Below are 14,413 nucleotides of genomic sequence, written 5' to 3' on the forward strand. Positions count from 1 at the left end.
TTGACCTGCCTGCTCCCCATAACCCTTAATTCCCTTATTGATCAGAAATCTATCTACCTGTGACTTTAAACATATTCAACGAGGTAGCCTGCAACGCTTCAATGGGCATAGAATTCCAGAGATTCACTACCCTCTGAGAGAAGAAGTTACTCCTCAATTCTGTTCTAAACTGACTCCCCCTTAATTTGAGGCTGTGTCCTTTAGTTCTTGTTTCCTTTCTAAGTGGAAAGAATCTCTCTGCCTCTACCCTATATAGCCCCTTCATTATCTTATATGTCTCTATAAGGTCACCCCTCAACCTTCTAAAGTCCAATGAATACAGGCCCAATCTACTCAATCTCTTCTCATGAGCTAATCCTCTCATCTCCGATATCAACCTGGTGAGCCTTCTCTGTACTCCCTCCAAGGCCAATATACCCTTTCGCAAATAAGGGGACCAAAATTGCGCACAGTACTCTAGTTGCAGTCTCACCAGTACCTTGTACAATTGCAGCAAGAACTCCCTACTTTTATATTTTATCCCCCTCATGATAAAGGCCAACATTCCATTTGCCTTCTTGATCACCTGCTGCACCTGCAGACTGGGTTTTTGCGATTCATGCACAAGAACCCCCAGGTCTGTCTGCACAGTAGCATGTTGGAATTTTTCACCATTTAAATAATAGTCCATTTTACTATTATTCCTTGCAAAGTGGATAACCTGACACATACCAATGTTATACTCCCATCTGCCAGATCCTCACCCAGTCACTCAGCCTATCCAAATCTCTCTGCAGACTTTCCGCGTTCTCCATGCAATTTGCTTTCCCACTCATCTTTGTGTCTTCAGTAAACTTTGTTACAGAGAACTGTTCTCCATCCCCACCCCTACCCCCCTCATCCGGGAGCCTAACAATTTGGGTTTTCTTGTTTGGAATCAGATTGGGGATCCCGCCCAGAGACAGGTCATAACAATAGTCACTAATTTAGTACGTTAATAAATAGCAAGTCGCAGTCCATAGCTTCGAGACGAAAGAAAAGTTTGCTACTTGGGGGTTAGACAAAAATAATAAGAAGCAGCACCTCTGTACCATTTTCCCGCTTGCATCAAATTTCTGATTTGATGCTGTGTTTCCAGTTTCTATCTCCTTCATGTTCCATGTGGGAACAAATACTGTCTACTTGCATTCTTGATATTAGATCAGTTGAACATTTTAAATCTGAGATTGATAGATTTTTATAAACCAAAGAGATATGGGGTCAAGACCCTGTGTAAGGTTAGGTTACATATCAGCCATGATCTCATTGAAGGGTACAGCCTCAAGGAGCTAAATGGCTGACTCCACTCTTATGGCTGTATGTTTTCCTTTGTGCACTGTCTGCAAAAGCATTTCCTATGAATCTATGATTTGACAGGCTATTTATCGAGAACACAAACTAGACATCCAAATATCAACTACACTGAATAATTACACTAGTGACAAAAGTTTTCATTCCTTCTGTTACTGGTATGTTATTGTGACTTCCTAATTGGAATAGGAAGATGGAATTGAGTGGGTTTTACTTGCGATGTATTTCTGTCAATCCTGTGGATTCAACATCTGGAAATGTCATTTTCAAGTTGTTGCTGCATTGACATATTAGGAGTATTTCAATTAACCTTTTATTAGTAGCTAAGCACTAAGTAAACAGCCAGCTTCAGTTGGTGAAAAGCAGATTGTTGAAATTCTTACGAATGAAAGTGTTAGTCCCAGCTAGCTGGCAGAATGTTGGACCTTTTTTGTTTGGTTTTAGTAATCAGCGTTTCAGTCAGCTTTTGAAATGAGATTCAGTGCCAAATGTGTCTATATCCTGGTGCTGAGATTCAGTTTGTCACCAGCCATCCTAACGTGTTCTGATGCTGTAAGTGAAGAATTTATTTTGGTGACTGGTATGTTGAATATTTTACAGCATTCAGCTGTGAAGAATGTCCATTGTTCCAAATTCCTGAAGGTTCTGTAATGATAGTTAGGAAAGACTTGGTAATGGTTCATAACAATCAGCAGTAAAGTGAGAGTCGGAATGCACTTGCAACACAAAAGCAGTTGCTTGAATTTGGCATTTTCAAATGAAAGATGTTCAGTTACCTAGACAACCTTAAATTTCCTGCACAGTCTATCATTATTAAAGTCTATTTTTCTTGAACTAATATACTCTTGTTAGCTTAATGCTGGGCTGAAATTCATACAATCAGCTTAAATGGCAATTCTTTCTTCCATTTTGGGTTGTGGACATCGCTGGCTGGACCAGCATTTATTGCTTGCCCCCAATTGCCCTTGAGCAGACAGTGGTGAGCCATCTTCCTGAACTGGTTCAGTCCATGTGGTGTAGGTACATCAAAAGAGCTGTTAGGGAATGAATTCCAGGATTTTGATGCCACAACAGTGAACAAGTAGCTATATAGTTCCAGATCAGGATGGTATGTGGCATGGAGGGGAACTTGAAGTCTGTCCTGCTAGTTGGTAGAGGATGTGGGTATGGAAGGCTCTGTTGAAGCACCGTTGTGGTAAATCTTGTTGATGGCAGGAGAAGTCAAAGTTGAAGGTGGGTGGGTTGCTTTGTCCTGGATGGAGTCAAGCTTGTGTGTCAAGCAGAGAGTAACTGTCCTCCTGACCTCAAAAAAGTGTGTTCACCATCTACAAGGCAAAAGTCAGGAGTGTGATGGAATACTTTCCACTTGCCAGGATGATGGGAGCTCATCCTGGCAAATGGGAAGTATTCCATCACACTCCTGACTTTTGCCTTGTAGATAGTGAGCAGACTTTTTGAGGTCAGGAGGACAGTTACTCTCTGCAGAATTGCCAGCCTATAACCTGACCTTGTAGCCACAATATTTCAATGGCCTGTCCAGTTCAGCTTCTGTTGTATGGGTACCCCAAAGGTGTTGACAGTGTTGGGTTAACCAATATTTATCAATGCCTTTGTAATGATAATGGCATAGTAATATTTCAAGTAAGAACATAAGAACATAAGAAATAGGAGCAGGAGTAGGCCATCTAGCCCTTCGAGCCTGCCCCGCCATTCAATAAGATCATGGCTGATCTGTCGTCGCTCAGTTCCACTTTCCCGCCCTCTCCCCATAACCCTTAATCCCCTCTCTCATCAAAAACCCATCAACCCGCGTCTTAAAAATATTTAGCGAGGCAGCCTCCACCACTTCAACGGGCAGAGAATTCCAGAGATTCACCACCCTTTGAGTGAAGAAGTTCCTCCTCAACTCCGTTCTAAACTGCCCCCCCCCCCCTCTTTATCTTGAGGCTGTGCCCCCTAGTCCTACTGTCTTTTTTGAGCGGGAAGAGTCTCTCCACCTCTATCCTATCCATCCCATTCATCATCTTATACGTCTCAATGAGATCTCCCCTCATTCTTCTAAACTCTAACGAGTACAAGCCTAGTTTATTCAGCCTCTCCTCATAGCTCAACTCCGGTATCAGCCTAGTAAACCTCCTCTGCACTCCCTCCAAGGCCAAAATATCTTTGCGCAGGTGCGGTGCCCAAAACTGCACACACTACTCCAGCTGCGGCCTCACCAATGCCCTATACAGCTGCAGCAAGACCTCCCTACTTTTATATTCAATCCCCCTCGCTATGAAGGCCAGCATCCCATTAGCCTTCCTGACCACCTGCTGCACCTGCAAGCTGGGTTTTTGCGACTCATGCACAAGGACCCCGAGGTCCCTCTGCACCGTCACCTGCTGCAGTTTTTCGCCACGTAAGTAATAGTCCTTCCTACCATTATTCCTACCAAAGTGGACCACCTCACACTTGCCAACATTAAATTCCATTTGCCAAGTACATTTAGTTTACTTTTGAAAGGTGACTTATTGGAGGATTTGGGTGTTACAAAATTGCTGTGCACTCTGATGCACTGTTTTTCAAATATTTAGTTGAATTTATATCCTGTGCAAATTTTTTAACTTTGCTGCCACAGTTCTCGTGGAAGTTTAATTTTTATCACTGACTTCAGGTGAACTTCAGAAGCTCAGGTGCACACGGGTCGTTACCGCTGAGATAGTTACCATATAGGTAATATGCAGCCTGCATTATACCTTCTGTGAGGAATATAGGAAATCTTGGTTCCTGCATTTGCTTAAAAGTCACTTGCTGCTTTGGATTGGAATACAAGTCCAGTTACAACTAAGCAGTGCAAATAGTGATTGAGGACCAAATGTGAACCCTGATTTGGAAAGTGAAATGTTGCTAATTTGTAGTTTGTTTATTTGTCACAAATAAGGCTTACATTAACACTGCAATGAAGTTACTGTGAAATTCCTCGAGTCACCACAGTCCGGCACCTGTTCGGATCAATGCACCTAACCAACACATTTTTCAGAATGTGGGAGGAAACCTGTGTAGACACAGAGAGAACCCAAGCTGGGAATTGAAGCCAGGTCCCTGGCACTGTGAAATAGCAGTGCTAACCACTGTGTTACCATTCTAGCTGCCTAATATCTAGTATTGAATACATGATACATGGCAAATTCTGCATAGGTTTAATGATTGAGGCCAACAGCTTCAGATTTGCAGCAGGTTGTTCAGGAAGAAAATTGTTGAAGGCATTAAGTATCGTGTAAGGTTTAATTTCAGTTGTCAATTTATATTTCTGTTTTGCAAGCTATGTGATTAACTTCGTTCTTCTGCACTGTAGTGATTCTATGAACTATTGTTATTCTGCACCCATGCTGACGAAGAGAGAACTGAGTTCTCGCATTTCATTATAATTGTGTTCAATGACCTTCATTAAACTCGAATTGTCCCTCAGTCAGCTGTACAGGAGATTGGTGCACTCGGTCATAAGGCACAGAATGGAAACAGCTTTTCTTGTTCCATGCACTGATTCTTAATGTACAAAATGGACTACTTGCAGTGGAGATAGGTAGTGTTAATCAATTTAGGAGGGAGTGCTTTATGTTTTGTTGAAAGAAGCCATTGTGAAATATAAACAGCTTTTTTTTTTGAATTTAGGGACCAATTAAATAATGGTGGTCTTTAGCAGAATCCTATATTCCTGTGCTTGATATGTGAATTTGTTGACACCGAATGATCAAAGATTTTAGCATTCAGAAGGAACATGGTTCAGTCCTTTGTTATTCGTTCAGGCTGTAAAGGTGTTTGTGGCTGATTGCTCTGGAACAATTGAAGTACAGATGCTACTATCCCAGTGGATCCACCCTTTGAACACAATGATTAGAACGTGGGCTTGTGCCAGCAGTTTTCCTAGTGATGTGATCTGAACCCTGGTTTAAGAATTTTGATAAAGGTGCAGGGAATAGGCTAGGTGCACCTCTCTTTTTGTTCTCCTTTGGTTATTTAAAGATATTACCAGAAGCATTAGAACCGATCAGCTGCCTTTATTTCAGCTAGTGATTAGAAAGAAATTCTAGCATTTACATCATGCCTTACTTGACCTTGTCCCAAAGTGCTTTACAATCAAAGTACTTCTGAAGTGTATAGGCATAATGAATAATGTACTTCATGGGAAAATCATAAATCATTAAAACACAACTAATGTTGTGTTTGGACAAAAGGTTAATACTAGAATTTTCGTGTAACATGAAGTGCTGTTGTAAAAGACGTCCATTTCCTTTTTTTTAAAGCCTGTTCTTTTGTAGGCAGTAAAGCGTGGCAGCTTTTCTTTCAGTAATTTGATATGGATTACTTAAGATAATACTAATGCCTTAATATTTTTGACATGAGCTGCATTAGGCTCTTTGACTAGGTATGTGTTTGAAATATTGATTGAAATGTTATTTCACTCTTCCTGTAAAATCTTACAGGTTCAGTGACGGCCATACAGAAGTTTTGACACTAGAATGTCTCGCCATCAATTCTTGTTTGAGCCAATCACATGCCATGCTTGGAATCAAGATAGAACACGTAAGTTATATTTTGTAATGTCCCTCTAAGCAAGCATTAATAATCAACCCTTAAGGAAAAATGGAAAAAATGTGATAATGCTGATGGTTTGGTGTTTTTATGTTGAAGGCATTTTCACACCAACACTTGTTCACAGGGGATTGACGTCTTTGTGCTGGCTTATGACTGCTGAATCTCATATCCCAGAGGGTACAATAGCAGAGTCACAAAACTTTGCTGACAAGATTAGAGCAGATAATTGAACTATATACACGATTCCACATAAATCTGCTATGTTCCATTTTGTAAGTGTTAATGCACATCAAGTTGTGGAAATTTCATTAAAACAGCTGTAAACAAAAACTCTTGCACAGGGCAAAATTGACAACTTAATTGAGCTTGTGTAAAAAGCCAGTGAGAATTTTAAAAGGCTATTCTCAGTGAGAATTTATTCACTAACCTTTCTTTGTTTAAGGAGCAGCTAGTGACTCATGGTTGGTTAATCACATATTAAGGTATTTCCATTGCTCAGGAATGTGGCCAGTTACCCTTTGGAAAACTCTGTAGTTGTATTTACATGAAATGGTGCATTTCAAAGTATGCCCTTATAATTAAAGTGGCCCAATGGTGATGTCTTCAAATTGTGAAAAAATTCACTCTTGTGAGACTCCATAGCCAGTGTATGTATAATTTCTGTTATTTCCAGGTTAAACAGTTCACTGATCTACAAGTTAAAATGCCATGGATGAATAGAGGTTAGAAACAAACTAAAATTGAGGAGGAAAGCTTTTGAGGATTTGTAAGAAAATGAAAAAATAACAAAATCAAGGAGTAAGCGGGCACATGAGCGCATAAAAATCAAAGGAGCAAGTTAATCAATAAAATTGAATTGTTAAAGCAATGTGGATTCACAAAGAAAGATCATAAAATGGCATAGGAATTGAGTGAGTTAGTGTTTACTAAAGAGAGACTATTAGAACTATCCTGATGTGGATATGTTAGGCTGAAAGACATCAAAGTGTCACAGTTTGATTTGATTTATTATTGTCATATGTATTAATGGTGAAAAGTATTGTTTCTTGCATGCTATACAGACAAAGCATACCATTTATAGAGAAGGAAATGAGACAGTTACAGTCATAGCTAGGGTATAGAGAAAAATCAAATTAATGCGAGGTAGGTCCATTCAAAAGTCTGACAGCAGCAGGAAAGAAGCAGCTCTTGAATTAGTTGGTACGTGACCTCAGACTTTTGTTATCTTATTCCCGACAGAAGAAGGTGGCAGAGAGAATGTCCGGAGTGTGTGAGGTCCTTGACGAGACACACAATCTTGAAGGATGAAAATGTCTCAATCTTAGAAATTACCCATCAGGTCTGCATTGAATACAGATGCGTGTCAGAGTTGGGTGTTTCTCATTAGAGCCATCTAGATTATGGGACAACACATTGGTGTTTAAAACTGGAGAATCATGGGCCGGAGCATATAGGGGTGGAGTGTTTACAGTAGTTAAGGTATGTATTAATTAAAGCAGCTAGATTGAAGGACAAGTGATACATGTAAGATTTAAAACATAACATTTAAAATGGAGAGCAACTTAAATTTTTCAAACAAAATTATGAGGTTGTGGGATTTACTTTCCTGGATTAGTGGTTAAGATTATGTCAGCATTCAAAATTAAATATAACAGGTGGATGAAGTAATGTGGACAATAATGGAATTTGGGCATGTGAATTATAAATATCACTAAGACAGTTTGCTTATGTGAAGGATGCCCATCAGCACAGGCTGGTTGAACTAAATGGCCTGTTTCTATGTAAATATCTCCCATTGTAGTGGTCATGATTTTTAAAATGCTGTTTGATTTATTGTTATCAACTTAAAGTTGTACTTACTTTTTATTGATAGAACCCTTATAGTGGCGAAGAAGGCCACTTGGCCTATTGCACCTGCACCGACAACAATCCCACCTAGGCCCCCTCCCTATATCCCCATGTATTTACCCTGCTAATCCCCTTGGCATTAAGGGGCCATTTATCATGGCCAATCAACTTAACTTGCACATCTTTGGAGTGTGGGAGGAAACCCACTCAAACAAAGGAGAGAACATGGGGAATCATGGGTCAGAGCACATATCATATCCAGACAGGCAGTCATCCGAGGCTGGAACCAAACCTGGATCTCTGGCACTGTGAAGCAGCAGTGCTGAGCACTGTGTCACCATGATGCAGATTACATAAGCAATCCAGTGATGAGCAAAAAAAACCCATGATTTAATTTTTTGAATTTGTTCATAGGATATGTGAATGGCTGGCAAGGCCAGCATTTATCATCCATCCCTTATTGCCCTTGAGAAGGTGTTGGTGAGCTGTTGCCTTGAACCACTGTAGTCCATGTGCTGTAGGAGCACTGACAGTGCTGTTAAAGGGAGCTTCAGGATTTTGACCCAGCAGAAGTGAAGGAATGGCAATATAGTTCCAAGATGGTGTGTGACTTGGAAGGAAACTTACAGGTGGTGGTGTTCCAATGCAGCTGCTAGGTGGTAGAGGTCACGGATTTGAAATCTTAATCTGAGCACTAAAAAAACAGTACATGAGGCAAAAAGGAGGGAATAGAGGATTAAAATGATGAATTTAGACGAAGAAAGCTGCAAGGAGGCTTGAGTGAGGTATAAACATCGGCATGAATTTCCTCCATCCTTAAAATCAAAGGATGACTCAGGCAAACCTGAATCCACCTCTCTGCCCACTCAAAAAACCAAATTCACATTGAATCCAATTCATGGTCCCCACAAGAAAGACAAACAAGATTCAAGCTGGCAAGTCATTGCACCCTCTCCTGGATCCAATCCAACACTTGATCTCAGCCAGAAGACCAAGAAGCAATATATAAATTAGTCCCCTAACTATTTATACTTGGCTATCCCTGTCAGCTTGCTAAAATTGGTTCTATTCTTTGTGTACTTTTTGAATCAATTAAAGTGGTTTGGTTCAAATTGGCTCAAAACACTAATTTAAATGAGCAGGAACAAAAACTGTGTCCTCCTTTAATGATTCCTCCCCCACCCCCACATTATTTTAAAAATATGTTCACTAAATTACATTTGCATACGAAAAGAACAGCCTCCAATGTCCAGTACATTGGTTTAATTGCCAAAAAATCAGGTGGAATTAGAAGATGGGTGCTTCCCACTGTTATATTTCCCTGGTGTACTTTAGTGTCGTTCAAGATTCTTTTAGTAAATTATAGCAGGGCCTAATAACCTAATGTAACTGAAGTAGCATCAGTGTATTTGCATCACCATACACAGATAATCTGATCCATTGTTGTAGTTTTCAAGATTACATAATTTGCAGCACACAAACAGACTGAATTATATTATGTGTTTTGGTGTATTATGTTTTTCTCTAGATTGCTGTCATTGGATGTCAAGTATTCAGTTCAGATAATCAGATATTGAGTCACAGCTACATACGCATCAATTGGAAAGTCACCAGGAGTTTATAACTCTACTTCCATTTCTTAGGATGGATCTGCAACTGACCAGTTCAATGCTGTGTAATGTGAGCCAAATGATTCCCCAAGATAAACAAATCCATTTGGTGTCAAGTCTACCTCAAGTCTAAAGTTATTCTTAAATCTTGAATTCAAACTTTTAAGGGGTGGCACAATGGTTAGCACTGCTGCGCTCTCAGCATTAGGGACCTCGGGTTCAATTCCAGCCTCAAATGATTGTCTGTATGGAACTTGCACCTACTGCCCCCGTGTCTGCGTAAGTTTCCTTCAGTGCTTCAGTTTCCTTCCACTGTCCAAAGATATGCAGGTTAGGTGGATTGGTCATGTTAAATTGCCCCTTAGTGTCAGGGGAACTATCAGGGTAAATATGTGGGGTTATGAGGTTAGGGCCTGGGTGGGCTTGTTGTCTGTACAGGCTTGATGGGCCTAATGGCCTGTTTCTGCACTGTTGGCATTCTATGACTCTTCCTCATATCTGACATTTAATATTTGAAGTGATGATTTATTGATGTGAATTTTTACTCGTTATTTTTCTGATTTCTACAGAGATAGCACTTAGCCCCAATAACCATGAGGTTCATATTTATAAGAAAAGTGGAAATCAGTGGATCAAGAATCACGAACTGAAGGAGCATAATGGTCGAATAACAGGTACTAAAACAATTAGTGCTTTTGGATCTAGATATTAATGCTCCAAATTTAGAATTGAGAGTAGCATCAAACGTAAAGCTGTGCTACTTTTTCATATTCCACACTAATATACATCAGCTTCTTGATTTCCCCCCCATACAGTATCTTCACTCAAAGATGCAGCTAAATATGGTCCTATTAAATCAGTGACCATACAATGTTTTCTCACTGTATTGAAGAAAATTTAAAATCTTTTCCCTAAAAATCAAGCAGATTTTCAAACCATTTCTTTTTTATTTTAACTGTTACAAATGATGGAAGTGTCCTATTGTTCTGCTCCAGAAGCCAGATGGATAAAGGCTAAAACTGGATTCGCTCTTCCCACACTTAATTTTTTTTTTACAGAGTTAGACATTAAGGAGCATATACTTCTAACCCAAAACTGCAGTTTCAATCTATTTATAGGAACCAAGGAAATAGGTACAAGAGTAGGCCATTTGGTCCCTCAAGTCTGCTCTGCCATTTAACTAGATTGTGGCTGATCTAGTTCAGTGCCATTTTCTGCATTATCCCCATATCCCTTGATGCACCTAATATCTAAAAACATCAAAATCTGTCTTGAACATGTCTGATGACTTAGCTTCTACAGCCTTCTAGGATAGAAAATTCCAAAGATTTATCCCTCTGAGTGAAGAAAGTCCTCCTCATCTCTGTTCTAAATGGTCTGCCCCTTATTCTGAAACTATGTCCCCTGATTCTAAACCCTCATAGCCAGGGCAAGCATCTTTCCTGCATCTACCCTGTTAAGCCCTGACAAAATTGTGTATATTTGAATGAGATCACCTCTCATGCTTTGCTCATTCAAATGAATCACTAGTTAATTCCCATCACCTATGTACATTTCAACACAGTCTACAGTTAACAGGAGAGTGGCAGAAAGTCAAGTTTATGCCCATGTTATCACCAAATGAACCACAATCTGAGTTTTTCAGTGTGGTAGAAATTTAAGCAGTTGAGCTGAGTGGAGGTGTAAACTTCAATTTGTGAAACAAAAGACAGAAAATAATTGGTTCAATGCACCACCACCTTTCATCCTGATCATGTTCCAAGCTGATATGCTTTATTCTTCATTTTGAAAATATGAAATCAAAATGAGGCTGTGGATCAGGACTCCTGCTTGCAATACGAATTATTTTTTTAAATTGCTGAGCTATCTTGTCTCAATTACTGTATACAAATTAAAGAGCTGTTGCTGCTTATTTGAGGAACATTTTAGACTGGCTGTTGTCTAGCATAGCTTGCCTGAAACACCAATTTTGGAGCTGCATGTGACAATCGTGAGAGGTACATAAGAACATAAGAAATAGGAGCAGGAGTAGGCCATCTAGCCCCTTGAGCCTGTCCCGCCATTCAATAAGATCATGGCTGATCTGTCGTGGCTCAGTTCCACATTCCCGCCCTCTCCCCATAACCCTTAATCCCCTCGCTTATCAAAAACCTATCAACCCGCGTCTTAAAAATATTGAGCGAGGCAGCCTCCGCCACTTCAACGGGCAGAGAATTCCAGAGATTCACCACCCTTTGAGTGAAGAAGTTCCTCCTCAACTCTGTTCTAAACTACCCCCCCCTTTATCCTGAGGCTGTGCCCTCTAGTCCTACTGTCCTTTCTGAGCGGGAAGAGCCTCTCCACCTCTATCCTATCCATCCCATTCAACATCTTATGTAATAAGATGTAATAACCAGAACAGCTGTATTTCCTCCAGAGCAAATTACTTCAGTCCGGTTTCTGTTGGCATGCCAGCTTTTCTCTGTTTTTTAAACTCTTCCTCAAGTCACTTACAACTGCATTGAAATTCCCAGTCAATTCACCTTTGGCCTTCCATTCATCATGATATCTTGGCAGCTAGTGATTTGCTAAATCTCACATGCTCCACTGTTTAGAAGTATTTCTGTCTAGCACCGTCCTCCTCTTTCCATCTCTCTTCTCATTCCACAGTGTACATCTCATCTCTGCTCCCTTGAGTCCAAGAGGTGCAGACTTTAACATCTTTGAATAACTGGCTTAACCATTCGTAGCCAGATTTGGCTAGACCACTTAAAGCATTATCAGGCAATGCTCTCCATCACTAAAACTCTTCATGATTTAAAGATCAGTGAATGGAAAGATGAGCTTTGATGAATGATGAGGTAGTGGTGGAGTCAGGGAATAAGTAGGCAGCTGTGATTGTAAGGCTTTGGAGACTCTTTAATTGTCCCCGATCTGTCACTGTTTATGTAACATTCAATATTGGGTGAACAGAAATTTCTTCTAATTATTAGTAATAGGTAGCAGTCCAGTGTCTTTGGTTTTTGTCTAAGCCATATAAAACATTCAGCACCTCCGATTTGCGTTTGACCCCAAGTTGAGTTTCCAACCACATATCCATACCATCATCAAAGCTGCCTACTTTCACCTCCGTAACATTGCTTGACTCTGACCTTCCCTTGGCTCATCTACTGAATTGCTCATCTATCCTTTTGTTATCTCTAGACTTTCTAATGTTCCCCTGGCTGGCCTCCCATCTCCTACCCTTGTGCTCATCCAAACTTTTGCTGCCCATATCTTAAACTCACTCCAAATCTCATTCACCTAACACCTCTTTGTTTGCTGGCCTTCACTTTTTGACAGCTCCCTTTTTTGATTTTAAAATCCTCATCCTTGTTTTCAAATTTCTCTATGGATCATCTTTCCCTATATGTGTAACCTCCCACTGCCCTGCAATCCCCCAAGACCTCTGCATTCCATTTCTGGACTGTTGCATATCCTAGATTTTTATAGCTCCACCATCGTCAACTGAGCTTTCAGCAATGTAGGCCAGAAGCTCTAGAATTCCCTTCTGAGACCTCTCCACCTTTACCTCTGTTTTAATACGCTCCTAAAAGCCTACCTTTTTAATCAAGTTTTTTCGGTCATCATTCCTAATTTCTGCCTTAGTGTCTTTTTTTTTATTAATATCGTGCTTAAGTGCCTTGGGATGTTTTACTGTGATAAATGTGCTTATTTAAATGAGTTGTCACTGTAAGTGGGTTTTGTGACTGGAAAATCTTCATTCTGCATGTCTAAGACAAAAGTGTAAATGTTCACTAGCTATGTCTTGGTGATATCCCATGAACCCTAGTTCTGCTCTTTTGGGCTCATTGATTATTCAATTTGCCTAATGCCATTTGCACTGCCTATTTATGTAAAATCATTTAAAATTAAAATGGGTAAACCAAATCTGTGTTCTTTTCAAGTGCTGAAATTGGGTATTTCTATTTTTAAAGCATATCAAAGGCTCAATTACAAACCGTGCTGGAAGATAGATGACCTTTGAGGCTGACTGAGACAATTACTTGCCAAACACTAACGTTTATTATTTAATTGAGGCAGATCATTAATCAGCGAATCATTTTCTATCAGAGTGTAGGTTATGGCCAACAGACAACTAAATCGGGTTAAATGTTGTAGGATATAGAGACTTCCATTGGATGTAATTTGCCAGTTGTATTCTGAATGCGCTGGTAAACATTTTCTGGTGAAACAGCAACTGCTCACAATTTAGTGAAATCCGGTTTGTAATTGTAAACTGAAGGGCATTGTCTTCAGTAAAAGTGCAAAACAGGTGATGTGGAATCAGTAACCCATTTTACACACATATACTTTTCTATTAACTTCAGAGATTAGAAATACTGGAGTATGATTACAGGATAGCTGAGCATGATCACTGGTGGCAAATTAACTATGCTTTTTATTTAATATTTTACGTAAAGGTGAGTTATACCGAATAGTCAGAACTGTTGCTCTTCGTTCACTCACTGCGCGACAAAGCAACTTAATGATTCATTTCAAATTTTGTCGAGCCACATGTTGGAGTGAGTACACGTGCAACGGACGCAAACAGCTGGTCCAGATGGCGGCGGATGCTGTTGTTACATGCCTGGTTTATGCTATTGCGCAAGTAACATCAGGCAACTTGCATTAATGCTCAGAATGCTTTGGCGTTTTGGGAGCGACAGACACCACTGAACCTGAGAACTTATCCACAACAGGTCTGAATGTGTAACAGCATGTCATGTACAGGCAACTCCAAGTAACCTTGCTGAATTCCCTAAAGTTGAAAGTCACAATCATCCATTTTTACTTGGTCTCAGTGTTACTACTTCTGAAGGAAGATGGTTGCAAAGCATAATGATTATATGAAGCTAAAGTTGCAGTTTCATTTTAGTTAATTTAATTGTTGTGCTTTCCTTCAGTCAAAGGAAATCTATTGTGTTAATGCCTTTTTACAAATGATCGAGGGTGAAATCCTGTCCAACTGCTTTAACCAAGTTTCAGTGCTTTCACCTGACTTAAGAGTTGAGCTGAACATAAGAAAT

The 14,413-nt window shown here is 39.9% G+C and overlaps 1 protein-coding gene across 1 annotated transcript in view; it reads left to right on the top strand.

The window, feature by feature from the left end:
* LOC145354851 (actin-related protein 2/3 complex subunit 1A) overlaps positions 1-14,413 on the top strand; it is a 54,129-nt gene that overhangs the window by 17,268 nt on the left and 22,448 nt on the right. Inside the window, exons 2-3 of the mRNA XM_080206390.1 lie at positions 5,796-5,895; positions 9,935-10,039. Of these exons, the coding sequence (XP_080062516.1) occupies positions 5,832-5,895; positions 9,935-10,039 (169 nt within the window). The 5' untranslated portion in view covers positions 5,796-5,831. The remainder of the gene's footprint in view (positions 1-5,795; positions 5,896-9,934; positions 10,040-14,413) is intronic.

The sequence above is a fragment of the Carcharhinus amblyrhynchos genome, chromosome 18 (assembly GCF_965287045.1).
Source record: "Carcharhinus amblyrhynchos chromosome 18, sCarAmb.v2.hapA, whole genome shotgun sequence".
NCBI classification, from domain to species: domain Eukaryota; kingdom Metazoa; phylum Chordata; class Chondrichthyes; order Carcharhiniformes; family Carcharhinidae; genus Carcharhinus; species Carcharhinus amblyrhynchos.